Here is a 25,536-nt window from a genome sequence, read left to right on the forward strand (position 1 = left end):
GTGGTCAAGGGGAGCTGCCAGGAGGAGCACACAGCCATCAGACAGCAGCCAAGCCAGCCATGAGACAGACATCTGCGAGGCCCCGGCCCAAATTCAGATTAATTGTTCCAACCAGATGATTCCACAGCCAGCGCTCCCCACGCCCCGCTGCACCAGGAGCAGCTGGAGCCACTGCAAAGCACAAGCTGCACTCCCCAACCTCACAAGGCTTCTCAGCCAGCCCCGGGCATCGGATGCACTTCCACAAACCTGGAGATTTCAGCTTGGAAAGACAAAAATCCCTCTGAGATGGGGGCACCCAGAGCCTCCTTGGGCTCCCCACGCTTTCCCTTGGGCACAGTGACCACAGCCACCCAGCAGGGATGGGGATGGAAGGTGCTGGGTGCTGGACCAAACTGGAATGTCCCACCAGTCTCTCCATAAGAGCCCCAAAAACCCAGAGCCCCAGGGGCATTTGCAGAGGTGAAGCTCCCCCATCCACAGCCCCAGAAGCACCTCAGCCTCCCCCCAGGTTTATCCTGCTGCTCCACAAGAATGCAGCTAAGTTTATTAGTCCAAGCTCCAGGAATTAAGCTCCAGCCAAGAGGACTGATAGCTTATTTACTGCTGTCGTCTATATAAAGCAGAATTTTGACACATTGTTAAATGATGCACATTTAGATAAGTCAAGCTGTCATATCATTTAATGGATGTCTAAACTCCCTCTGTAGCTGATATGTAAAATTTATGCACTTCAGAATATCATAAGGTTATAATATTTTAATCACATCCACAGTTGTGTATTTTTTTTTTTCCTCTCCTTCTCCCCTAAACTTTAGACAGCAAACACATTTCATCAAGCAGAGCAGGCTCCGAGGCTCCCGGCTCTCCTCCATCCGGCAGAGCCGCCGAAGTTTCTGCCCAACTCCTGCACGAGGAGGGAGCATTTGCATTCCGGGAAATCAACCCAAGAACATTTTATTTGACGAGAACCAAAGGCTTGGAGCCGTGTAGCCAGAGCTCATCTGCATAATGAGATGTGAAGACATTTATAAAAGATGGCTCTAATCGCTCTTGCTCGCCCGTTGTATTTATTACCCCAAACCAGCAGCTCAAAACTCTTGCCCATTTTTTTGCTGTTTAAACGCAGAGCGGGTTGGATTGGAGCAGCATCCAGAGCAGAGAGCATCCCATAAATCCACACGGTGCCAACCAGAACGCAATAAACCCCAAGCAAATTAAACCCCAAAAAACCCCACGAAGGAATGAATCCCGCTCTGGCTATCACACACAAGAAAGCTGTAAAAAAATACTGCATTACTAATGCACGCAATAAACCAATCTCATAACCCGGTGAAATACATCTGGCATTATCTTTGATAGAATTTTATCTCTCCTCATTTCCGCGACTCTCTGCCGTAAAAGGGCTCAGCGCCGCTTCGATCCGAGCGCTGCCGACTCGCACATCATCCCTGTGTTTTCCATATGCCCACCATTCATCAGGGCGGCTCAAACTCTGCCATTCCCGGCCAGCCCCAGGCCACCAGAGCTGCTCAGACACATCCATTAAAAAAGAAGGGGGAAAAAAAAATAGGAAAAAGCTCTTGGAAGAATTATAAATTGATTGCTTGCCTTCCTTTTTTTTTTTTTTTTATTTCCCCTCTTGTTTTCTTTTCTTTTTTTTTTTTTGTTTTTTCTTAATGGAGGGCATTAGGCCAAGCTGGCACAAGGTCACCTTTCCCAGCGCGATCCCGGCAGAACTGCTGCCTGGACAGAAGTCAATCCCCACTGCTCCCTCTCCAGCTCCGCGCCCAGCCTGGGTGGAACCGGCACCGGCCAGGCGGAACGGCGGGCAGCGAAGGGAGGGAGGAAGGGAGGAAGGAATAGAGGAAGGAAGGAGAGCCGCCACCTCCCTGCCCACCTCTCCCTCCGGCAAAGTTCGCCCCCGACGGACCCACGGCAAAGTAGCCGCCAATATTTATCTTTCAAATAAAGGCTCTGCGCGCACGCAGGAAAAGTCATTAGCGCGATTTAGCTTTTGTATCCGAGGCGCTTGGAGCCGTAATCCCTCCCCGGCCACAATGCCAGACCTGAGCAGTCATGGCAAACCCACCGGCCGCGGTACCTGCGGTACTTTCCGGGTCGCGGAGCGCAGATGCGGCACGTAATCTGCTTAAAAGCCAAAATGCATTAAATGCTGGAACTGTTGATCCAGCACCGGAGCCCCATAAATCGCATTTCAATTTGTTTACTCCCCTCCGAAGCACGCTGCATTTTAAACTCCGGAATATCCTACAGGGATAAACCCATTTAATATCCATGGAAATGCGCGTTTCGGCTGTTGTAGCGGCTCCAGGTTGGGTTTTCATCCCATTATGTTGGGAGAGCCATTGTGTTAATTACCCACCTCCCATTTAAGGTGCGTATTTAAGGTCACAAACTGTCAGCAGCCCCTGGCAACCTTCGCCCGCGCACGGTAACAAAGGACTTACCGGGAATTTCACAGAGCGAGGGCACCACGGTGGGATACGGCGGCCGCGACCTGCCCGGAGCCACAAAGGAGCTGCCGCCCCCCTGCCGCATCCATCCCCGGTACCGACCGCCTTCCCGGCGCTCAGCGCTGGCCGAGCCCCGCACACCGGCCCCGGATAACAATGGCAGGGCGGCGGGGCTCCGGGCAGCCCCGCTCCTGCATCCCCGCATCCATCACGGCAGCCGCGCGGCTCCGCCGGGGGCGGCGGGCACGGAGCCGGCCCCGCCGCGGGGCGCACCGGGCAGCCCGCGGGCACCTGCGGCTCCGCTCGGCGGGCGGGCACCGCCAGAAACTTGGCGGGGCGGCCGCGCTCCCCGCAACTTCATCCCGCGCAACTTCCCTCCCTCCTCTTCCTCGCTCGCTCCCTCCCTCCCTCCCGCCGGGGCGGAGCGGCGGCCGCCCCCCGGCCCCGCTGTCACCTCGGGGGCGGCGGGGCGGGGGCCGGGGCTCCATCGCGGCTCCATCGCCGCTAGCGCTGCTCCATGCTCCGCTCCAGGCTGCCGGGCGGGCGGCGCCGAACAAAGAGCGGCGGCGGCGGGGATCAATTTCTGATACCTATCGATGGGGAAGGGCGGGCGGAGGGAGGGGGGCGGGCGCGGGGGGAGAGGGAGGGAGGGAGCGACGGGGAGATGGAGGGTGAGGGGGGGGGGGGAGTGATCCGGGCGGCCGCCCCCATCCCTCCCTCCCTCCCTCCCCTCCCGCCCGCCGCCGCCGCCACCGACCTGGAGCCGGCGGGCATCAAACCGTGTCCGGTATCGACACATCGATCCCACGTCGGCGGCCATCTTGGGGGAGCCCGGTGGCGCGGAGGGGCGCGGAGGGACGGGGGGGCCGCCCGCTGCCCGCCCGCCTCCCCCGGGGGCGGCCCCGCCGGGAGGAGGGACGGGGAACCCGCCTGCAACACCCCTGTCCCCCCCCGGGCCACCCCCGAGCATCGCCCCCCGATGCGGCTCCTGGACACCCCCCTGAGGGTCTGAGGGAAGGGGCGCGGAGTCCCCCCGGTGATGTCTCTTTTGGGGTTTTTTTTGGTTTTTTTTGGTTTTTTTTTCCGGGCAATTTAAGGGTTTTAGCTGGAAAAAATCCCCAGGCGGAAGCCGCCGGTTAAACTTTTCCAGGTTTGTTTGGTTTTGTTTTTTTTTTTTTTCCGCCTGATCTGACCCTTCCTGCACCTTTGACCTGCTGGGAATGGCTACAGCAAACACGCCCCCAGCGTTCCACAGCCACAAAACCCCAAATTCGCAAATACCCCGAATTCGGGTTGGTTTAGGGCTGTATTTTTAATTTATCGGCGGCTCTGAAGCATCCAACCAAGTGGTCGCTTGTAGTCCTTGACTGCTCCTAAAACTCTCCTTGCTGCAGCAAATCCTGCGCTGCTGGAGCCTCTCTCTGCACAAAGCTGGGGGGAAGCAGCCCCTCACTGCCCGGGTATCACCCCGCTGCTGGTCCCTGCGTTTTGCAGGGATTCCACCAAAAAAGCAGAGTTTGAGTTCAGAAGACACCGAAGGAAAGGGACACCCTTCAAACTGCACCCTGCCCTGCAGGTGCTTCCAGCTCTCACAGGGACAGGTCTGCTCCTGGGCCGGGAAAAGTGTCCAAAAGGGCGAGGCAGACACGCAAAGTGACCTTGGCCCCACACTGTAGCACGATCAGCAAGGAAATGATCTTGTTCTTCTCATCTCTTCCACTCAGAGAAACTCAGAGCCGCTCACAATCCCGCAATCGCAAAACGCCTCAGGCAGAAGAACAAGTGAACAGAAAATCAAAGTTCAAAGAAAGATTTGCAGGAGTGGAGGCAGTTTGTGAGGGAGCGAGCCTGGATCCTCCTGTGAGCCCTGCACCAGCATCTTCCCTGCCTTCAGAGCTGGCTGGAAAAGGGGCAAATCCTTCTTATGGTCCTGCAGCAAGCACGTTGCCTGGAACTGGGGAACCCCGGATGAAAATGCTGAGAGAGCTGAAATCCCAACCCTGGTGGCATCAACAGCAAATTCCACAGATGCTCTGAGACCCCAAACATGAGTGCCCAGGTGCTGCTGCTGCTTGAGGGCACACAGGTCAAACTCCAACTTTGTTCTGGTGACCCAAGTGCTATAAACAGATCCCCATATCCCCCAAATCATAAAAATCAGGGAGTGGAAACCTCTGGGAGTCATTGGGATTTGTAATGAGGTTGGGGCTGCTGGCGGTGCCAGGAAGCTGCTTTACCTGTGGGTTAATGAGGCTGTAATTAGCTGGGGGTGGGAGCAGAGGCCCTGCAAGGGGAGATCCCAGTGGGAATTCATTTCCATAGCTCCCTCAGGGCCACGGGGAGGTTTGCTCATGGATGGGTCAGTGAGCCCAGGTGGGATGCGTGGTCTTTGCTGGGGGCACAGCTGGTCCCTCCCGTGCCAGCAACAGGGATTGCCCAGTCTGTTCATGGTCCTGGGGTCTGCTGTTGGGCACCACCAGGACAGGTCCCGGGCAGGGGCCTTCCCCCTGCACCCACAAAGCTGATCTCACCCCCATAAATCACTGCCCTGCTCTGCTGCCCAGGGAGCACAGGAGCCTGCTCATAAATCAGGAATAAAACTAACTTGGCATCTTTGGTGAGCAAATTAAATTGCGGGCTTTGGAGGAATGTTTCTGTTTGGCCAAATCATTAATAAATCAATGGGAGCAGTGAGGAAGAGGAGAGGGACTGCACCCTGTGCCACCTGGAGGGACGGAGAGCTGCGGGGTGGCACGAACCAGCCGTGTCCCCTGTGCCCCCTCGGGTGCTGCCCCATGGCCCTGGAGCACCCTGGGGAGAGCAGGGGGACCCCAGTGCTGCCACCCCCCCTGCACGGGGGGCTCACCCACCCCGGGGAGCGCTGCGAGGCGCAGGTTAATAAATCAGTTTGTCTCCAGCCCCGTTTGCTTTGTGTGCCTGACAATAGCCCGTTGTAAATGGCAGCCCCTTGCCTCCTCTCCTGAAAGGCTTTTAATTAAAATACGGAAGGGGCTTTTCTGTGTACTTTAACAAAAAAAAAAAAAAAAAAAAAAAAAAAAAGGAAAAAAGGGGGAAAAAAGGATTTCAGCACACTCCCATTCCAGGCATTAATTTATTCCTGCCTTCCTGCCTGTTTGTGATCCATGTAACTCCTTTGTGCAGTGATCTGGCCCCATTAGGCAGTCGAGGGCGATGCTGGCAGTGAGAGTGGTGGTGGTGACCAGTCTGATGGTGACCAGTCTGATGGTGACCCAGTGCTGACTGGGAGCTTGCTCGGTCACCTTGTCCCAAGGATGGGCAGAGGGACGCCAGGAGCCTCCAGCAGTGCCATGGAGAAAGCAGGGACGTGTGAGGCCCTGGGGCTGCCCAGGAGCTCAGGCCCAGCTGCAGCCCTGGGCACATCCCTCGTGGACACCCCGACAGCCGCTGCAGAGCTCTGTCCCCATCCTGTGCCACCCCTCCCAGCTGTCCCCCAGCAGGTCCCAGAAGCCCTGGCAGAGATCGTGCTGCCCAATCCCTTTCCCCATCCCTTTTCCCATCCCTTTCCCCAATCCCTTTCCCCAATCCCTTTCCCCAATCCCTTTCCCCAATCCCTTTCCCAATCCCTTTCCCAATCCCTTTCCCCATCCCTTTCCCCAATCCCTTTCCTAATCCCTTTCCCCAATCCCTTTCCTAATCCCTTTCCCTAGTTCCTTTCCCCAATCCCCTTCCCCAATCCCTTTCCCAATCCCTTCCCCAATCCCTTTCCCAATCCCTTTTCCCATCCCTTTCCCCGATCCCTTTCCCAATCCCTTTCCCAATCCCTTTCCCCAATCCCTTTCCCAATCCCTTTCCCCAATCCCTTTCCCCAATCCCTTTCCCAATCCCTTTCCCCAATCCCTTTCCCAATCCCTTTCCCAATCCCTTTCCCAATCCCCTTCCCCAATCCCTTTCCCAATCCCTTTTCCCAATCCCTTTCCCCAATCCCTTTCCCAATCCCTTTTCCCAATCCCTTTCCCCAATCCCTTTTCCCAATCCCTTTCCCCAATCCCTTTCCCCAATCCCTTTCCCCAATCCCTTTCCCAATCCCTTTTCCCAATCCCTTTCCCCAATCCCTTTCCCCAATCCCTTTCCCCAATCCCTTTCCCCAATCCCTTTCCCAATCCCTTTCCCAATCCCTTTCCCAATCCCTTCCCCAATCCCTTTCCCCAATCCCTTTCCCCAATCCCTTTCCCCAATCCCTTTCCTAATCCCTTTCCCCAATCCCTTTCCTAATCCCTTTCCCCAATCCCTTTCCCCAATCCCTTTCCCAATCCCTTTCCCAATCCCTTTCCCAATCCCTTTCCCCAATCCTTTCCCCAATCCCTTTCCCCAATCCCTTTCCCCAATCCCTTTCCCCAATCCCTTTCCCCAATCCCTTTCCCCAATCCCTTTCCCAATCCCTCTCTCCTCTCCCGCCGGGACCGGGCAGCGCCCGCTACGACGTCGCCACCTGGCGGCCACCACGGGAACTGCAGCGCGTCCCCGCCGGCCGGGCCGGGGACACGGGGGGACACGGGTGGGACACGGGGGGACACGGGTGGGACACGAGGGGACACGGGGGGGACACGGGGGGACACGAGGGGACACGATAGAACACGAGGGAACACGAAAGGACACGAGACCACACGAGGGGACAAGGGGGGGACACGGGGGGGACACTGAGAGGACACTTTGAGGGGGGCCAAAGGGACAAGAGCGGCACAGGAGTGCAGGTGAGGCACCTCGGGGGGTGGCAGCGCCCCTCGGGTGCCCCACATGGCTGCGCTGTGCCCGGCCCCAGCCCTTGCTGCCCACGGGTTCCCAGGATGTGCGGGGAGTGTGCCCACACGCGCGTTTCCCCCGCAATTAGCACATGCTCTTTAATTAATTTTCCTCTTTTATTGCTCAGCCCAGATGAGCTGGCGCGCTCAGGGCAGATAACGCTGCTGTTTGCGGCTTTCCTGTCAATGCTGCGGCTCGGGGGGCCAGGGCAGCGCCTCCCCCCGGGGCCGCACCCTGTTCTCAGCACAGGACACAGCCCCGGGACAGGCCAGAGCTCAGGAACTGTCTGTCCTCATCCCCATCCCCGGGACACGCCAGAGCTCAGGAATTGTCTGTCCTCATCCCCATCCCCGGGACACGCCAGAGCTCAGGAATTGTCTGTCCCCATCCCCATCCCCATCCCTGGGACAGGCCAGAGCTCAGGAATTGTCTGTCCCCATCCCCATCCCTGGGACAGGCCAGAGCTCAGGAATTGTCTGTCCCCATCCCCATCCCCGGGACAGGCCAGAGCTCAGGAATTGTCTGTCCCCATCCCCATCCCTGGGACAGGCCAGAGCTCAGGAATTGTCTGTCCCCATCCCCATCCCCGGCTCTGCCAGGCCGGTGGCAGCTCTTCCCCAAATTCCCGAGCTGGGCAAACCCTCCCGGCCATCACCACGGTGCTGTAACTTTCCAAGGCAAAGCTGCAGCATCAGATCTGCCCGGAATGAGCTGCTACACAGGAAATCTTCTACACACCGAGGGGAGAGGGGTAAAACCCCCTGAAAGCTCCTGAGGTGCTGCTGGCAGAAAGGAGCAGTGGGGAGTGTGGTGGGCAAGGGAAGGATGTCCCCAAACCCTCACACAACGGGAACTGAGGTTCAGGGATGGGACAGAGGGCACAGAAATCAGCTGTGGCAGAGGAGATGAATTCCAGCCAGCACCAGAGCCTGTGGGTCACCTCCACCCTCCCCAATTCGAGCATCAGGGATGGAGTGACCACCTCTGGCAGCTTCCAACTGCAGCTCCCAGCAGGAATCTATCTTTCTATCTTTAATATGCTTTCCCCCTTTAAAATAATCATTACCAATAAACAAATATAGCAGCCAGTTGTATATAAGCATCAAATTAAGCAGGTACATGCATTTGTTATATTTGATATAGCCTTGTTAACTGGAAATTCCCAGGTTTGGAATATGTATTGATTTCAGCAAACATATATTACTTTACTGTAAGTACCCACAGCCATTGTAGTTAATATACAACAGTTTAATTTAAAATGCATTAGTTTAATAAAAATGCATAAAACAGAAGGGAATTGCATTAGCTTCAATAAAAAAGAATTCAATTTCATAAATATTATCCAGTGTTAAAATGCATTGATTTCCTGGGAAAACGTATTGGTCAGAGGTAATTTACATTGGTTTGGATGGGAGTGTATACATATGTATTAGTTTAGTCAAATGTGCCTGATCACAGAAAAAAAAAAACACCGGCTGGAGCAAAGGATATTCATAAGGAGCAGGCACGGAGTGAGCAGCTGCACGAGCCTTCTCTGGAGCATCCCGGCCCTCTGAGGGGGGCTGGACACCCCCAGACCGGTTCTGAGGGTGCTGGGGCTCGGGGGTAGCGGGATGCTGCCGGGATCCCGGGACACGGAGCCGTTATCAGCCCCGCCAGGCCCGGGCTGGCTCAGGCAGAGCACAGAGCAGGGGTTAATCAAATCCTTTTGACTCCATTTTTTATCGAGCTCAAGAGGGGCTGGCCTATTAATTAGAAAGGCTTTTTCATGTAAAACACAGGCTCTTTTGCAGATAAGAAGGGACGATGCTTGATTTTGCCGTGGCACAGATCCGTGTGTTATTCCTTGACATCCATTCACAGGCTGCAGCCACTTCCCACAGCTCTTTTGTTCACTACGGGGCTCCAGAGGCAGGTCTGTGCATACAGACACATTTAAAGCACTCAGGTTTTCCTGGGGGCCAACAAGCCCCCCGATATCCAGAGGAGGAGAAGGATGTGATGTGCCTGGAGGCAGGAGCAGGATCCTCAGGGGAGAGCAGGATCTGGCCCGTGCAGCACAGAGGATTTCAGCTGACAGCAAGAAGTGAGCAGTGGAGCAGATGCAACGTCTTACAAACCACAGCAGAAACCCTGGCAGCCATCTGCACCCCATGCCCATCCCAGGTTTCTGTGCCACCCTCTGCACCCTGACCCTTCACCACCCCAACCACAGCCTGGGCGACACCAGGGAGAGACACAGATCTGCTTTCTTCCAGGCTGGGTGGGCAAAAATGGTTGTTCCTGGAAAAATAACATTCTAGGAGACCTCCACAGCTCCAGGGTTTCCTGCTGTGCCGTGCCCCAGCAGGGACACGGAGCTGGGGACAGGGACAGGCAGAGCCCAGGCAGTGCCGGTGGCTCCGTGGCCAGTCCTGTGAAACCACCACACATCGCTTCCCTGATGCTTATGGATTTTTCCTTAATGCCACAAATTAAGGTAATTGGGCTCGGCTGGACGATGAATCCAGCTGAACTTGGCGGGACGAGGGACATCCGTGCCGAGATTGATCCCGCTCATCCCCGGCTGTGCCCGGGGCTGCTCCTGGCCCCAGCTCTGCCTCCGCGGCTCCTTCTCCTGCCCTTTTTGCTCACTCAGACCTCAAAACACATCCTGAAATCCTTTCCCTGAGCTGCAGCTCCATCCAGACGAGATGGTCATCCCGGATCAGGAGTTTTTCCCCTCCACAGGCACTTTTCCCTACACACTTCCCCACTGAAATCGCCTGCTGAAATCCTCCCCGTAATGCCATCCTCTCTGGCACGGCCGTGGCAGCCGGGCGGCGAGTGCCAGGGATTAAACACGATATTTGTGACCTCCGGCAGAACAAGGGCAGCGTCTGGGCAGAGCTCGGAGTTCCAGGGATCCGGTTTCACAATCCCTTTTGTTCCCAGCCCTCCCTGCTCGCCCACCTCGCCATCCTCGGCATGCGGAGGGGACAATGCCGGGCAGCGGGGCCACCGGGTCACGGCCATGGCACCGCAGAGCTTGGGGGGCTCATGGCAGCACCATTCCCACCCCAGCATGCCCGTGAATCCTCCTCCAGCCTCATCCCGCCAAGGCGGGAGGGAGGGGGGGATAAAATGGACAGGCTGGAGACAAAGGGAACCGCCCGGTCCCGGCAGCCGCGAGCCCTGCTCCACAAACACATGGGAGAGGTTTTGTGGGATTGCTGCCCGTGGGTTCCTTGGCTCTTTCTGCAGGAATGCTGAGCCAGAGCCCGGGCAGTGCGAGCGTCACCCCGCAGGATGTGTCCCCCGGAAACGGGAGAGTTAAATGTGTGTGTCCCACCGGGACCAGGGCGAGCGAATGCTTGGCTTAAGTGGGTGACAGGTGCCTCAGTGGGGGTGACACATGACAGAGGAGCTCTTCGTGCCTGCCCGGCTCTGGGGCAGCTCAGCATCCGCCTCCGGCCCCGCCGCGGGCTGCGGGACGGGAATGCGGGATGGGAATGCGGGATGGGAATGCGGGATGGGGATGTGGGATGGGACTGCGGGATGGGGATGCGGGATGGGGATGCGGGATGGGGCTGTGGGATGGGGATGCGGGATGGGGCTGTGGGATGGGGATGCGGGATGGGGATGTGGGATGGGGCTGTGGGATGGGGATGCGGGATGGAGCTGTGGGATGGGGCTGCGGAATGGGGCTGTGGGATGGGGCTGTGGGATGGAGCTGTGGGATGGGGCTGCGGAATGGGGCTGTGGGATGGAGCTGCAGCGCGATGTCCCCGCTCGGCCACAGGCTGGGTGACCAGGCAGCTGCTCCTGTTCCTGGAGCATCCCAAGGGAGGCGATCCAAGGCCGGGGGGCCGGAGCCGAGCTGCTCCCGGCTGTGCCAGCGCTGCGATGTGGCTCCAAAAACCGCCTGGAAGCACCGAGGAGAAACATCCACGTCCCGAGGCTTGGGGGGCTCTAGCGGGGGGTCCCCTGGGGCCGACCCCTCCCGGCGTGTCCCAGCGCAGGGGACAAGCCCGGCGCCAGCCCGAGTGACAAAGGCAGGTGGGATTGTCCCCGAGCAGTCCCGGGTCAGCATCCCCGGTGTGGGAGCTGGGGCCACCCGGCACTTCGTTAACCTTGAAACCCTCCCGGGCTCACATGTCACGTCAGCCGGTGACAACAACAAGCTGCTATTCCAGATTAGAGAGAGAGGGACGGGGAAAGGCAGAGACAACAGGGTTGGGGGCGGCCAAATTACCTATTACAGCCAAAAGTGGGCATGGGGCTATTTTTAGCCCCGAGGGGGGTGTATTTATTGTTCCAGCCGGGGGGAGTGAGGGAGTGCCTCTGGGACACCCCTCGCAGTGACATCGGCGGCTGAGAGAAGCCATGGTGAGTACTGAGAGCCCAAAGCTCCAGCAGGAAGAGATAAAATTAATTTGATTTTTCACCAGAATAGTTTTAATGGTCAGGGTGCAAAGGAGGCAACAAGGAGTTGGGGGCCGAGGGTTTTGTCTGCCTTGGAAAGGGGGTGAGGAAACTGGGGAGCACCCGGGTGGATCAGCAGCACCTCACAGGGAGCAGAGGTGTCTCCCATGCCAGCAGAGCTTTCAAACGAGTGCAGATGATTTTAGGATCCAAATGCCATTTTTTTTTCCTTTCCCCTTCCTTGATGCAGTGAGAGGAAGGGCCATTTTGTGCCCCCAAAATCCTGCTCCTGACAGACCCCCATGAGAGGAAACGGCTGCAGGAGAGGCGCTGGGATGAGGGATAATGGGCTGGGTGGGACAGTGAGGGGCCCTTCAGTCCTCTTTAAAACACACATTGACCCATTTCTGCTTGGTTCAAGCCTCGGTGCAGGAGGAGGCAGATTTTTAATTAAGCCATATTTTAATATCTGCACAGCAGGGTAGAGAAGCACTGACTGGCCACAGCCCTTATGTGCAACCTCAGCAGTGCTCCCAAAACCAGGGCTCCAGCGGGGATGTCTCACCCCAGAGCTGACCCTTTTACCTGCCAGTGGGAGAAGTGATTTCACTCCTCATCTTTCCTTGGATCTATTTGGCTAAATTCACCAGGAGCTGAAATTTAAGCAGGAATCTGAATGCCCCTCAGCATCCCAGAGCTGCAGGGAGAAACTCCCAAGCTCCCAGGGAAGAGAGCCCCAGCCCAGAGCTCCCACCAAGGAGTCATGAGTAAGAACAGGGCACTTCCACGCTTTTATTTCACCCCACAAAAGCCAGTGAGCTAGTGATACATACCTGGACTCCTGCAGGCACCCAAGAAAGCCAAGAAGAGGATTGAAGGCGCCAATTCCAATGTTTTCTCCATGTTTGAGCAGGCGCAGATCCAGGAATTCAAAGAGGTAGGTGGCTTTGGTGGGAAGGACCGAGGGTCCTTGACGTGATGTGACCTTCAGCTCTTTCCTTGGTGCTCTCAAGTGACAGCTGGCTCACACCAGGAGGCAGCAGGCCTGGTTTTGGGTGGTTTTATTTTAAAAGTGAGAATAACAACTCAGTGACAATGTGTGGGATTAGGGTGAGTGAGACCCACAGAGCCCTTCCCGGGAGGGCTCAAAATGCCTTTATCCCATCCAAGCTGAAGGGAGAAGGAGAAAGGTGCTGAAGCCTTTGCAAAGGCTGGCAATTCTCCCTTTCCCTGTGCTCCCTGCCCTGCTCCTGTGCTTGCAGGCGTTCACCATCATGGATCAGAACCGGGACGGCTTCATCGACAAGGCAGATCTGAGAGACACCTTTGCTGCCCTTGGTGAGCCCAGCTTTAGCAGCCTGCCCTCCCCAGCTTTGCCAATGTTGGACCTGTTAATTGAGAAACAAGGAGGGGTGGGGCGTTTAACCAAGCCCCCATCATCCACCAGACCTCCCATTTTGCCAAAAACCTCCTGATCCAAACCCAAGCCTGTCAGCTGGGAGATCCCTCGCGGGTGATCCCCCAGCAGCTCTGGTTTATCCCCTTGGCACTGGAGCCAGCTCCTGGATTACACAGCCAAACACTCCCTGCCTTTTCCGTGCCTAGGAGCACCTGGCTGTGCCCATCCCACGGCATCCCGGGGTATGTGGGCATTCAGGGGATTTGGGGGATTTGTGGGAGGCTGTGACACTGCCAGCTTGGCTCTGCCATCAGAGGTCAGCATGAATCAGCAACGGAGTTCCAAGGACAACCCAGCCTCGGGAAAAATGTTGTAGATGTTCAATCCTGTTTGGTTTTGGTGCTGGGGAACAGGGAGAGCCCCAGTGCTGGTGGTCTTGACCCAAAACATATTCCAAGGGGGCTTAAAAGGGGCTGATCCATGGGGAAGTGAGGCACGGAAACAGCACAGCTGAGTCCTTTCATCCCTCTTTTCTGTGATCCTGGAGCCTGAGAAGCCAGAGCTGGAGATGATTCTCTCACCTCACTGCTGCTACCTCCATTCCTGGTCAGAGATGTCTCCCAGGAATGTGCTATTTCCCTCCAGTGGGGGAAAGTTCCACAGGGAAGGGTTCTGTGGTGTGTATTTTTAACCCCCAACACGCAGAGCAGGACCTGGATCCATGGCTGACCCATAGCTGCTCTCCCCAGGGCGCCTGAATGTGAAGAACGAGGAGATCGATGAGATGATAAAGGAGGCACCGGGCCCCATCAACTTCACCGTGTTCCTCACCATGTTTGGGGAGAAGCTCAAGGGTGAGAGGGCACCTGGGGAGCTGGGAGTGCTCAGTGCCATTCCTATGCCCCAAAATGGATTTGCAATACCAACCATCCCTGGGGCCAGAGATCTTATCCCACGTCTCCCCAAACTGTTGGGGGGTATGAGATGGTCTCCGTGCCTCAGTTTCCCCAGCCATTCACAAAACCCAAATGGCTGTGCTGCTGCTGCTGTCCCATAGGAAGAGGGGACAGTTCTTGCAGCACCTCTGAGCCTGCTGACAGCAGCAGCGCCAAAATTGGCCCCCCCTGCCTACAGCCAGACTTTGACCCATCATCCCATCTGGCTGTACCCTGAATCACGTACTCAACCCGAGGAATGCAGCCTCCTGCCGATCTCCAAGAGACTGCAGGGCCCCAGGGGCTGTGCCTGGAGCTCTATAAATACGCTCCAAAGATTAGATAAACGCCGGGTGCCGGAGCGGCGGCACCGCCTGCTCTGTGCTCACACCACGGCTGCTCCCCACACCCCACCAGCTTCACTCGAGCCTCCAGCTGCAGGTCTGCATTCCTGCAGGGGTCCCACTTTCCAGTCTGCCCCCCGTTTTGCCCCCGAGGCTGGGAGAAGCAGGAGGCTGCAGTTGGTTTCTTACTTTACCATCTCCAATAGGAATCAAATCTCAAATCATGGCTTTGTCACCTACAGGTGCCGACCCAGAGGAGACGATCCTGAATGCATTCAAGGTGTTTGATCCAGAGGGGAAAGGCCTGAAATCTGCCTAGTGAGTGCAGGGGTAGCTGGGGCAGGGAGTGATGGGGTGTCCCCATGAGGACCTGCCCAGTGCTCACCGCGCTCTCTCGTTTACAGCATCAAAGAAATGCTGATGACACAGGGGGAGAGGTTTTCCCAGGAAGAGGTATGATCACTTTCCCACCTTCTGCCAGCCTCCCTCCATCCCAACAGACCCCATCCCTCCTCCCAGCCCGGTCCCAAACCCCTCCCATGCCACCTTTTCTCACTGCTCTTCCCTGGCAGATCGATCAGATGTTTGCTGCCTTCCCTCCGGACATGTCTGGCAACCTGGACTACAAGAACCTGGTCCATGTCATTACTCATGGTGAAGAGAAGGACTAGCCCAGGCTCAGGGCTGGGGCTGGCACTGCAAGTTCACCTCTCCCTAGGTCACACGGGGGTTCCCTTTCCTCTTCCCCTGGAGAGGCATGTGCCTGGGAATTTGGCACGGGAATGGCATTCACATTAAAAGGCCTTTTGGCAAGAGGAAACCCAGCTGCTGGTGTGAGCAGTGCTTGGGCTTGTGTGGTGTGCCCCGTGGGAACCCTCAGATCCTTCCAGACCCTGCTGGCCTCAGCACCCCTGACCTACTGCACGTCACCCTCATGTGTCCTCCAGTCTCCCACTCCCAGCCCCAAACCAGTTCCACACTGGGCTGTGCCCATCCCCTGTGCCACAGCCCAGGGCCAGCACTGAGCTCAATTTTCCTTTAGGCAGCAGGGAGTTGTCAGCTTCTGCCAGCTTAGCAGGGAACCCCCCATGAGCACACTCATCCCCTGCATCCCCCCTGCCCGCCCTGCCCTCGGGCACGGAGCAGGATTGGCACCTCTGCCTGTGGGGAGTGCCTTGGCTCGTGTGACAGGGATGTCACCCTCTGCTAGAGCAGCTGATCCCACCCCGGCTCTGGGTGCTGTCAGCAGTGGGTGAGGCCATGCCAAAATATCACCTGGTGAGGTTCTGAAGCCTGTGCAAGGTGTTGGGCTCCTTCCAGAGAAGGAAGATGGAATGATGTGCAGAATGCAGAAGCTCAAGAATGAAACAGCTTCTTTAATTCCCTGGTGGGCTCTTGGTCCCTGGTGGGCTCTTGGTCCCTGAGGGGCTCCTGGTCCCTGAGGGGCTCCTGGTTCCTGATGGGCTCCTGACCCCTGGTGATGTGAATCTCCTCCTCCTCCTGCCCGAGCTGGGGGGCCTGCTCAGCTCCTCCTGCTGCCTCTGGATAACGAGCTCACGCAGCTGATCCCGGCCCAGCGGCTCTTCCGCTGCCCAAGATAACAGCCATCCCATAACACAGAGTTCTACAGGTGTCATACACCCCGGTGGGGCAGGACAGGGTGGAGGGGATGGACTGGGAAGGACGTGTGGCAGCCACGGGGGATTGGGGAGCAGCGCCTGCCCGGCCATGGCCCCTCTCTCCCCACTCCCTGCTCACCGGTTTTGGGCTCAGCGGTCTCCTCCAGGTCTGGGGGAGGTGGGCAGAGCTTGGACCTGTCCATGGTCCAGAGGAGCTTGGAGGCTCCCTGGAGGGGGCTGACGAAGGCCTGGGAGCGCTGGGTGCGATCGACGGACGTGTAGCGCAGCAAGGACTCCCTCAGCAGGAACTCCTTGATCTTGTCCTCCACGGGACCTGCGTGGGGAGGAGCCACAGTGTCCCGCAGTGTCCCTGCAGCAGGACCCTGCCCAAACCCACCCCTGGCTGCCTGCAGAGCAGGGGATCCTCTGGTTTCCCTCCCCCAGGGTCAGGGGGCCAAGGCTGGGTCAGGGGATCATAAAATCACAGAGTCATTAATGTTGGAACAGAGCCCCAAAATCATCAAGTCTGACTTCATCCTGAATATTCCCTGCCTGTTAAAGCATACCACAAAGTGCCACATCCCCTTTGTTTTTTGAACACTTTGAGGGTGGTGACTTTAGCACTTCCCTGGGAAGCCTGCTCCAATGCTTGACCACTATTTCAGTGAAGAAATTTTTCCTAATATCCAACCTGAACCTTCCCTAGTGCAATTCCCCTTGTCCTCTTGCTGGCTGCCTGGGAGGAGAGGCTGACCCCCATTGCACTTCAGCACCCAGAGCCACACTGAGTGTTTGGGGATCCACTGGGATGTTAAAAATCCAAATTAGCTCCCAAATTTACTGGGAATTTGGCATTGCAAATTCACTTTAGGGCAACATGGCTGATGGGACAGGGGAAAGCAAAAGCTCAATTTAAACACAGTGCAAGCAGGTGGGGACAGGATTTCCCAGGGCATGTGGCATGGAAGTTGGGCAGCCCTGACCTACCAAAAACTGGCACCAAGCTGTCCCCAAGAGGCTTCACCATCTTTGTAGTGTCACAGTCCATGTTCTTCAAGAGGGTCTCCACGCGAGATTGGATCTGTCCCAGGAGCTCGCTGCTCTCCTTGCATTTGTTCTCATACTTGTTGGCTTCCTCGGTGGTCTCTGCTATTTTGGCCTACCAGCAAAGGTTTTTGTGTCACAAAGGTGTCACACCAGCCCCTCGCTGGCCCCACCACCCCAGTGCTGCCCAGTTTCAGTCTGGAGACAGAATCCCAGCATGGGTCAGGTTGGAAGGGACCACAAAGGGTGGTCTGGTCCAACCTCTACCCGAGCAGGGTCAGCACAGAGCACAGGGCACAGGATTGTGTCCAGACACTTCTTGAAGACCCCCAGCTGTCCATGCTGGCCCAGGGCTGGCAGCAGCCCCACAGCCACCCTCTCACCACGCCCTGGGAGCTGCCAAAACCTTTGCAGGGCCCTTTCTGCCCACACCTCTGCAGCCAGAGCAGCATTTACAGGACCAGACTCCCTGGAATGAGTGCTGGCACAGACAGGGACGTGCTGCCTTTCCAGAGGGAATCCACGGCCACCCTACCTCCAGCTCCTGCACGACGTGGGTGCAGCTTGTCTCCGCCTGCTCCCGCTCCGTTCTGATGGCATTCATGTCATCCTGTGGGAACAGCAGCACGTGGAGTGGCTGCCCATGGAACCCCACTGACCCCGCTGGGACAGCCCAGGGAGCAGCTGAAACACAAACTTTGAGGAATTGTGAAATTTTACAGGAGCTAAGATTTTAGTCAGAGATAAGCTTTATTGGGGTTAATTAAAATAAATAGGTAGGCCTTGATGAACCCAAGAGTTAGTAGTTTAATAATTGATTGTTCGTCAGCACAATGTTTGGTTAGCTGGGTTTATAAAGAAGAATATAGAAACTGACAAAAAGCTTTTGGAACATAAGACAATTGTGGGCCTCCTCTGTTCTGAAACCAATTAAAGACAGGGAATGGGAGTTCTACCAAGGGTTCATTTGTCACATTTGCATTGAAAAATAGAAAGGTCAGAAAAAGGAAGACTCCATTTAATTCCTCATTTTGGGACCCCTCCCCATGAAAGGGACTGCAGACCCATTTCAAGGAACAAACGACATGCTTAATAGCTTTTGAATTAATTAGCATACGAAGTGGGGAATGGGATGCACCAAAGTTATGAATATGTATTTGTATTTTGGGTATTCAATATTTCTATAGCTAAAAGGGCTCTGTAATCACCTGTGAATTCCAGTGTGTACTTGGGAGCTGCCCAGCGTTGCGATAAACACAAACTTTCTAACTTTAAACTGTTAGAGAGTCTTTGTTCATCACAGCTGGATATCGGTACTAGATCAATATCCATATTTTTAAATTAATCACAGGTTCTAGATCAATATCCATATTTTTTAATAAATCACATGTTCTAGATCAATATCCGTATTTTTTTAATAAATCACAGGGACACCTCGAGGGAAATGGAGACCCCTCCAGGCAGCCCCACAGGGTTCGGGCAGCTCCTGGCTCCCCGGGACCCTGCAGTATTTTTGCTGGGTACACGGTGGCAGCATTGAGACACGCTTAGCTCCGAGAACCCAGCCGAGTTACGGGTTCGGCTGCTCCTCTGCATCCCCCCAATCCTCCCTGTGTGGCTGGATGTGGGCAGTGATGCCGGACACTCGGGAGAGGACCAGCCCACCCTGACCCAAAATCACTACGTGGAAAGGGAGAAGGGCCAGGAGCAGACCTGGATCGCCTGGATCCTCTGCCTGAGACCCTCGTTCCTGACGTTCAGCCTGATGGCGTAGCTGAAGAGGATGAAGAATCTCCTGTCCTTTTCAAGGAAGTCCTCCAAGAAATCATCAATGTCTCCGTCCGACAGCTCCAGCAGACGCTTGTAGGCCACCTCATAGCTCTCCTTTTGGCTCCTTTTGGCTCTCTCAGCTGCCTCAAAGGCTGAGAAAGAGACAGAGAGCCGTGGTTGCCCTTTGCAGAGCCTTCCCCACAGTGCTGTGGGGTTTGGTGCAGGGCTGGGGCAGGAGGGAGCAGTGCTGGAGGGGCAGAGGGTGCCTCATCCACCAGGAAACCAAGCAAGGATGTCATGGGAATGGAGCAAACACCATGGAATCCCTCCCAGGAGGATAGAATTACCAGATTAGATTAGATTTTAGCAAGGTGAGGGTGGTGAGGCCATGGCACAGGTTGCCCAGAGGAGCTGTGGCTGCTCCATCCCTGGAATGTCCAAGGCCAGGCTGGACAGGGCTTGGATCAACCTGGGACAGTGAAAGCTGTCCCTGCCCATGGAGGGCGTGGAACTGGATGAGTTTTAGGACTCCTTTCCAACCCAACCTGTTCTGTGGTAAAAGGAGCCATGGCTGCACACAGGAGCAGCTCCCTGTCCCAAGGGCACCCCAAGACACTCAGTCCCACTCCATTATCACTGTTCAGCCTTTCTGCTGGCAGGGTGGAGGTTGGGTGGGGGAGGCTGTGGGCAGGGCAGGCCTCCTGCCTTTGGGGTGCAATTCTACAAACCACCACGAGCAGCCCAGCCCCATCATCTCCACAGACTTAGGGTTTGTGATCCCAGTGCCACAAACCCTCCTCTGATACCTTCTCTCTCTTTGGCCTGTTCCTTCAACACAGAGAGGTCTGCACATTTGCTGAGGAAGAAGTTCTTCAGCCTGGTCTCCTGGTGCAGGGCACACTTCCTCTCCAGCAGCCTGATGTTGTACTGGATGGTTTCTCTGCAGCGCACGTCCCGAATGTCCGAGATCCGCCCCAGATCCTCCATCCTGCACACAAACAGAGGGAATTCACGGCCACTAACACAGATTTTGGGGGGGGTTTGTACCTTTGTACCCAGCTCAGGTGGGACTCAGAGAAAATAGGCTCCTCCATGGGGCAGTCCCATGGTTCCATCCCATCCCATCCCGGCCAAAGGAACATCCAGGACAGATGGAATTAAACACCCTGGAGGTACCAGTCTCCCCACACTGACCAGGCACCCAACCCTCAGCGCCCAGACCTGGATGGGAGTGGTGGATCCTCTCTCTGAAGCCTCAGCTGGGCTCTCTATTTGAGCCCTCATCACTGGCATCACCCTCAGCCCCAAGTTCTGCCCAGAGGGCTGACAAGGCCGCGTACCACTGCTCGTAATCTTCTGTGGCTTGCTCAACAGCAGCATCCAGCAATTTGTTCTGCTGAGCCAGACTTTTCTCCAGCTTCCAGTAGCAGTTGTCATAAAAGGTTTTCTGGATCTGCAGGCTGGCCGTCTCCTCCCGGAGCCTGTTGTTCCTGGTCATGATGGTGTTGTAACGGACAGTGACCTGGGGAGAGCCAAGCAAAAGCTCTGGAACTGGTGGGGGACTGGGAGGGTTCAGGTTGCTGCTTAAAGACCTCGACCAGGGCAAGGTCAAACACAGCCCAAGAGATTTGAAGCTGGCCCTGCGCTGTCCTTCTCCCCGAGAGAGGGAAAGGCCACAGAAGACCAGGCTGACCACAACAGAGAGCTGGAGCTGGCTTTGTCCAAGGTGAGGTGGCTCCAGGCAGCCCAGTTTGATCACAAAGCAGGTGCAGACCTCCAGGCCTCCTGGCACAGCACAGGTGCTGCATTTGGGTCACCAAGCCTGAAGGAGCCTTTGAGACATTCTGGGAATGGTCAGGCCAGGGGAACAAGCCAGGTGCTTCATGCAGCTTGTGGCAACCAAATACATTTGCACCACTGTGCTTTGTCCTGACCAGAAAGGACCCAGGCCCTTGTGTGACCCCACACAGGCTCTCCAAAAGTCTCCCAAACATTTCCTTACATGACTCAGACGCATCTCCAGTAACTCAATCTTCTTCTGCAGGTGTTTGCGGCTCTTTGCTTCCAACACCCTCCAGTTTGTGTCTCTTTGCTTCACTATCTTTTTTTCCAGCTCTACAACCTGCACACACACACACAGAGGGAAAAAACCCAGGAAGTATGATCTCCACCCCTGCATTCTGGACTTGTGTCAGGACACAGAGCCAAAGAAAATCCCCTCTGTTGACCTGAACTACAGCAACCGTGTCATTAATGAGCTCTCCGTTATAGGAGCAGCTTTTATCCCAAAGGATCCCACCCTGCACACAGAAACATAAACTGTAACTGGAAACGGGTTTTTTGTGTGTGTCATGAAGGAAGTGCAGCTGTTTTTGCAGGGAGCTCCAGCAGGTGCTGAACACAGCACAGCAGCACTTTGTAGAGTGGAAGAGGCAATGAGGACGGGGCTTTGGTAGAGGAGTTGTGCTGGCCAGGCAGGGACCTGTGCAGTCCTCCCTGGGAATGAGTGGAGGAACACTTCTGCCAGAAGTGGGGAGCTTCCAGAGGAAATAAATCCATGGAAGAGTGAAGCAGTTGGAGAACAGCGGAGCAGGAGGCAGGTGGGGGAGGGATGACTCAGGCAAGTCAGGGCTCTCATCCCTGACAAAGCCAGCCCTGCTGGGAAAGCTCTGCAGCACCTCCAGCAATGGCAAACTATCCCAGCACGTTCCCTGGGGTCCAGCTTGGGCAGCTGCTCTGAGAACAGTGCTGAAGGGAGCTGTCACTTCCACAGCCCGCCTTTCCCTTGGCCTCCCACCCCACTCCTGCCCAAATCCAAGCAGGATGTCCTCAGGAGAGGGGATGGGGCATCCCTCAGATGCTGCTGTTCCTGTGTTTGCCACCCCGCAGACAGCACTGTTCCAGTTTTACCTCTTTTTCAGGAGAATTTAAAAAGTGAAGGGAGAAGGAGAGGGTTGTTTGTGGCCCCAGGCCACCACACAGGGGTGCAGGGACCAGTGGGACAAGGCTGAGAGTCCAACCTCACTTTTCCAGTCAGTACTGCTGACTTGAATGGGAGCCTGGTTCTATTTGTCACTGTCATGTGTCACTTGCCAGGAGGAATATTCCAAGGCCTGAGTTAAATGTGTTTTACTCTGAGGAGTTTCAGCCACAGGTCTCACCCTGTGACTCTGGCCTGCTGTGCTCAGGCAGAGAACAGTCCAGATGTTCTCACCTGCTTGGCCAGGTCATCTAACTGGGCTTTTCTGTCTTTGATCAGGGCATCATTCTGCATTCTGGTCTGCAAAAGGCTTTGGATCTTCCTACGATTTCTGTTTTCCAGCAACACGCTGCTCGGTGAATAGATCTGGCTCAGAGTTAATGTCACATGTCTGTGTTCTTGCTTCAGATCATTTATTGCTTTTCTGTGAAAATGGAACAACAAATGACATTTAGCACATCCCATCTGCCAGGGCAGGTCCTTACCCCTCCCCATCTCTGCTCTGTGGTCCCCAGATCTCTTTATAAAAGAGAAGGAGCAACATTTCATATGGGCAGATGTGATAGGACAAGAGGGAATGGATTTAAGCTAAAAGAAGAGAGATTGGGATCAGATGTTAGGAAGAAATTCTTTACTCAGTGCTGAGGCCCTGGCACAGAGTGCCCAGAGAAGCTGTGGCTGCCCCATCCCTAGAGGTGTCTAAGGCCAGGCTGGACAGGGCTTGGAGCAGCCTGGGATAGTGGAAGGTGTTCCTGCCTGTGGGATTCCATAAATCTGTGACTTTGGCATGGAGGAGCTCCCCAAGCAGAGCTGTACTCACTCCTGAGCCTGCATCTGCCGCCAGATATCGGCATCGAAGAATTTCCTCTTGTATGCTTCATGATGGAAATGGGTCTGCAGCTGCCTGATATCCACCTTAGCCCTTATTTCCTTGTCCTTTTCAGGGAGGTCCAGGTCTGCTGAGGCTTCTCTCCTCTGCCACAGACAAGGGAGGGTTTGGTCAGTCGAGCAAACACAGCCAGCAGTGGCAGCAGCTGAGCAGCAGCAGCTCCAGCTCTCCCTGGCACCTGGGATCCATCACCACCCAAAACACGCAGTGCTGGCTGAGCTGGAGCCAGCACCTTGATTCCAGGACAGGGAGAGACCTCCACCAGTGAAGAGGAAGGTGATGGCAGGTTGTCACCTCTTTTATCACCCAGCACAACAGGGAGGACCACGTGAGTCCAGAGAACCAGAGTCTGGCTCTGGGGACATGGATGAGCCCAGCTGGCTGCCCAGGAGTGGAGCAGGACTGCTCCTGTCCCCGACCATCAGAAGGTGACTTCTGGATGAGAAACTGCCCAGCAGGCAAGCACTGAAGGCAGTTAGACCCACCACCACCCGTGTCCTCAGCTGACTCCAATTCCCCAGCTCTGCCTCTCCCAACACCCAAATCTCAGTCCAGGGCCTCATTCCTGGCACAGGAGAAGCAGCCCCACTGCTACCCAGCACCTTGCTGGCAGGAGCAAACCTGGCTCCCACTGCTGATTTGTATTTTCACAGGTAAAATCCCCACAGCAGATCCTCCACAGTCCCTGCGAAGCTCAGCTTTAGTTTGTCCTTCTGTTTTACCTTCATTTTCCCCGTCTAACTCTGCTGGTTGCTCTGTAGACGCCTTGGGGAGGGAACAAGTGAAACTCTGCAGGCACAGGATTGCTTTCCAAGGGAAGAAATGAAACAGGAGTAATGGGGTGGCTGTGTCCTCCTGCCCATCCCTCAGCACCCGCTCGCGTGCTTGGCACATGAGGAAACCATCACAGATGGCTGCAAGAGGAATAAAAGGAGAGCATTTCTGGTGATGTCATCGTGAAATTATCGAGTTTTATAAGTAGGGGAAGAACAGATGGTTTGAGCTATTCCACCCCATTCAGTACCTGGGTTTCCATAGAAATTCCAGCGAGGCCAGTCCCCCCCACCCTGTGCCTGCAGAACACCTGGAGATGCAGCACCCCTGTCCCACTGATGCCACGAGGGCACTGGAGTGGACCCTGCAGCCCTTACCCCCAGAGCTGGTCCCCAGCAACCACACTGCAGTCCCCTGGGTGTCCCTGTGTCCCTGACACTGCTCAGCCCCACACAGGGCACTGGGGTTCCTCTCCAGCCCGGAGACAGAACCACGGTGGCAATCAGGTTTTGCCAAAGATCCGCTCCTATTTCCAGCAAGAAGCTCAGGAGAGGGAAGAACCTAGAAGAGAACTGGTCCCAGTCCCACCCTGCACTGCCCCAGGTTCCATGGTTGCCATGGCAGCATCACCACAACGGAGTGAGGATGGTGCCCCGTGGTGGACCAAGCAAGGGGTTGTTGGGACCCCACATTGCGTGGACCAAAGGGGTTTCTGTGCCCCAAAACCAGCCCTGAAGCACATGCTCCAGCATCTCCCTGGCTGCGTGTCCACAGCAAGGAGAAACCCTCATTTGGAACTGAGCCATAACCTGGCATTCGAAGCTTTTGCTCCAACAGGAGCAGCCAGGGGCTCACCATCCCCAGCAGTGCTTCAGGATTAGGGCTGCTCCTCCCTCCCCATTTGATCCCAGCTCCACATCCAGGATTTTTGCCTTCCAACCTGGTTTTTATCTGTTTTATTCATAAAGAGACCATCACCACCTCACTGCCACCGCTGCTGGCATCCAGAGCAGCAACTGGCACTGCCAAACTGGGGAAAGACCCTGGGGACAGGGACCTGTTGGGTGGCTGATTAGGGGGCAGATTGATGCTTCATGCCCACTTCTCTCCTTCCCATGCAGGGAAGCACACAGGAGCTGTGGTCTGAGCCATAAGAGCCGTGATAATCCTTTCCCTGTAATCCAGAGTGCATGGCCAGCTCCTTCCCAGGGACTGCTGAGATCCCTGGAGGGCAGGAGCACAGGGGCTGTGCTTTGCAGCCCTGGAGATGCTTACTCAGCTGTGGGCTGAAGGGGAGTAGAGCAGAGCTGAAGGTGAGCAAAGGGCAGCCTGTCCCAGTTTGCAGGGCTGCAGCGAGTTCAAAGCCACGAGCAAAATCCCCGAGCAGAGCATCAGCACCTCCCCGTCATCCCAGAGACTTTGATGAGCTAACAGCCCAGCCACCAAGTTCCAGGCTAATTCCCAGCCAGACAGGCTCTGAGGAGGCATTTAATTGGAAATCATATTCATGGCAGAAAGCAGAACGTGGTGTTTGATAAGAGAAATCACAGCTGAGGGCAGAGCCCTGCTGGGAAGGCAGCGGAGCCTGAGGATCCCACCAGGGCTGGGGGAAGCTCCCAGAGCTTTTCATGCTGCTCCTGCATGAGCAACAGGGATATACATATCTGTGGGATAATAACAACAACCTCTCCAGGGTGACTTGTCACTCAGTCCCAGTGGCCCTGGCTGTGTTGTAGGGCACATCCCTTCTTTTCACCCTCAGCAGAAACAGGGCCAAACCCCCAGTTCCCAATAAAAGTGGAGGTGCAGGGGTGAACATTATTTTTTACATAAACAATGCCACTCAAAATCTTGTTTTTCCTGGGCTTAGACTACTCCAGCCTTAAAATACAGCCCATATTGTCTGTCCTTTTTGTGCTCTTCTCCATGGACCAATTCTCAATTGTTTAGCAATGAACAAGTCAGTAAATTAAACTATTCAGGAGGGCTCTGATTTGGTAGAGTCTGTGTCTGTCTCCCTCATTGCAGAAACACTGATTTGACTAAAGAGGACTTTTTCCACCCAAACAATGCCTGACTGTCACACTTGGTCCCAGTGAGGGTGATTTCATTGTCTGGA

The 25,536-nt window shown here is 55.6% G+C and overlaps 3 protein-coding genes across 12 annotated transcripts in view; 1 reads left to right on the top strand and 2 right to left on the bottom strand.

The window, feature by feature from the left end:
* The window catches only part of CUX2 (cut like homeobox 2), a 62,926-nt gene extending 59,546 nt beyond the window's left edge, over positions 1-3,380 (bottom strand). For 3 of the 7 annotated variants that reach the window (XM_064392392.1, XM_064392391.1, XM_064392388.1), the window contains exon 1: positions 3,235-3,380. In XM_064392392.1, coding sequence (XP_064248462.1) covers positions 3,235-3,297 — 63 coding nt within the window. In that variant the 5' untranslated portion in view covers positions 3,298-3,380. Of the gene's footprint in view, positions 1-2,471; positions 2,541-2,931; positions 3,082-3,234 lie in introns of those variants that run through there. The other 4 variants (XM_064392383.1, XM_064392389.1, XM_064392385.1 and 1 more) reach the window with 4 other exon arrangements.
* An 8,028-nt stretch (positions 3,381-11,408) lies between these two features.
* MYL2 (myosin light chain 2) lies at positions 11,409-15,161 on the top strand. Its single transcript, XM_064392654.1, has 7 exons — positions 11,409-11,627; positions 12,511-12,600; positions 12,926-13,001; positions 13,812-13,916; positions 14,584-14,659; positions 14,746-14,794; positions 14,914-15,161. The coding sequence occupies exons 1-7, from the start codon at positions 11,625-11,627 to the stop codon at positions 15,010-15,012; spliced, it is 498 nt and encodes a 165-aa protein (XP_064248724.1). The 5' UTR covers positions 11,409-11,624; the 3' UTR covers positions 15,013-15,161.
* A 536-nt stretch (positions 15,162-15,697) lies between these two features.
* On the bottom strand, positions 15,698-24,047 carry CCDC63 (coiled-coil domain containing 63). Of its 4 annotated transcripts, none has more exons than XM_064392653.1 (12): positions 23,795-24,047; positions 23,366-23,408; positions 22,575-22,729; positions 21,989-22,178; positions 20,777-20,896; positions 20,115-20,296; positions 19,581-19,762; positions 18,718-18,926; positions 17,540-17,614; positions 16,948-17,119; positions 16,100-16,294; positions 15,698-15,929 (listed from the first exon to the last, which is right to left on the bottom strand). In XM_064392653.1, the coding sequence occupies exons 2-12, from the start codon at positions 23,369-23,371 to the stop codon at positions 15,718-15,720; spliced, it is 1,698 nt and encodes a 565-aa protein (XP_064248723.1). In that variant the 5' UTR covers positions 23,372-23,408; positions 23,795-24,047; the 3' UTR covers positions 15,698-15,717. The 4 variants fall into 4 exon arrangements, with proteins under 4 accessions (XP_064248723.1, XP_064248722.1, XP_064248720.1 ...); XM_064392652.1 differs by having other exon boundaries at positions 23,366-23,449; XM_064392650.1 differs by having other exon boundaries at positions 23,366-23,557; positions 23,795-24,046.
* Between the last annotated feature and the right edge of the window lie 1,489 nt (positions 24,048-25,536).

This window comes from Passer domesticus, chromosome 17, assembly GCF_036417665.1.
Source record: "Passer domesticus isolate bPasDom1 chromosome 17, bPasDom1.hap1, whole genome shotgun sequence".
Lineage (NCBI taxonomy): Eukaryota > Metazoa > Chordata > Aves > Passeriformes > Passeridae > Passer > Passer domesticus.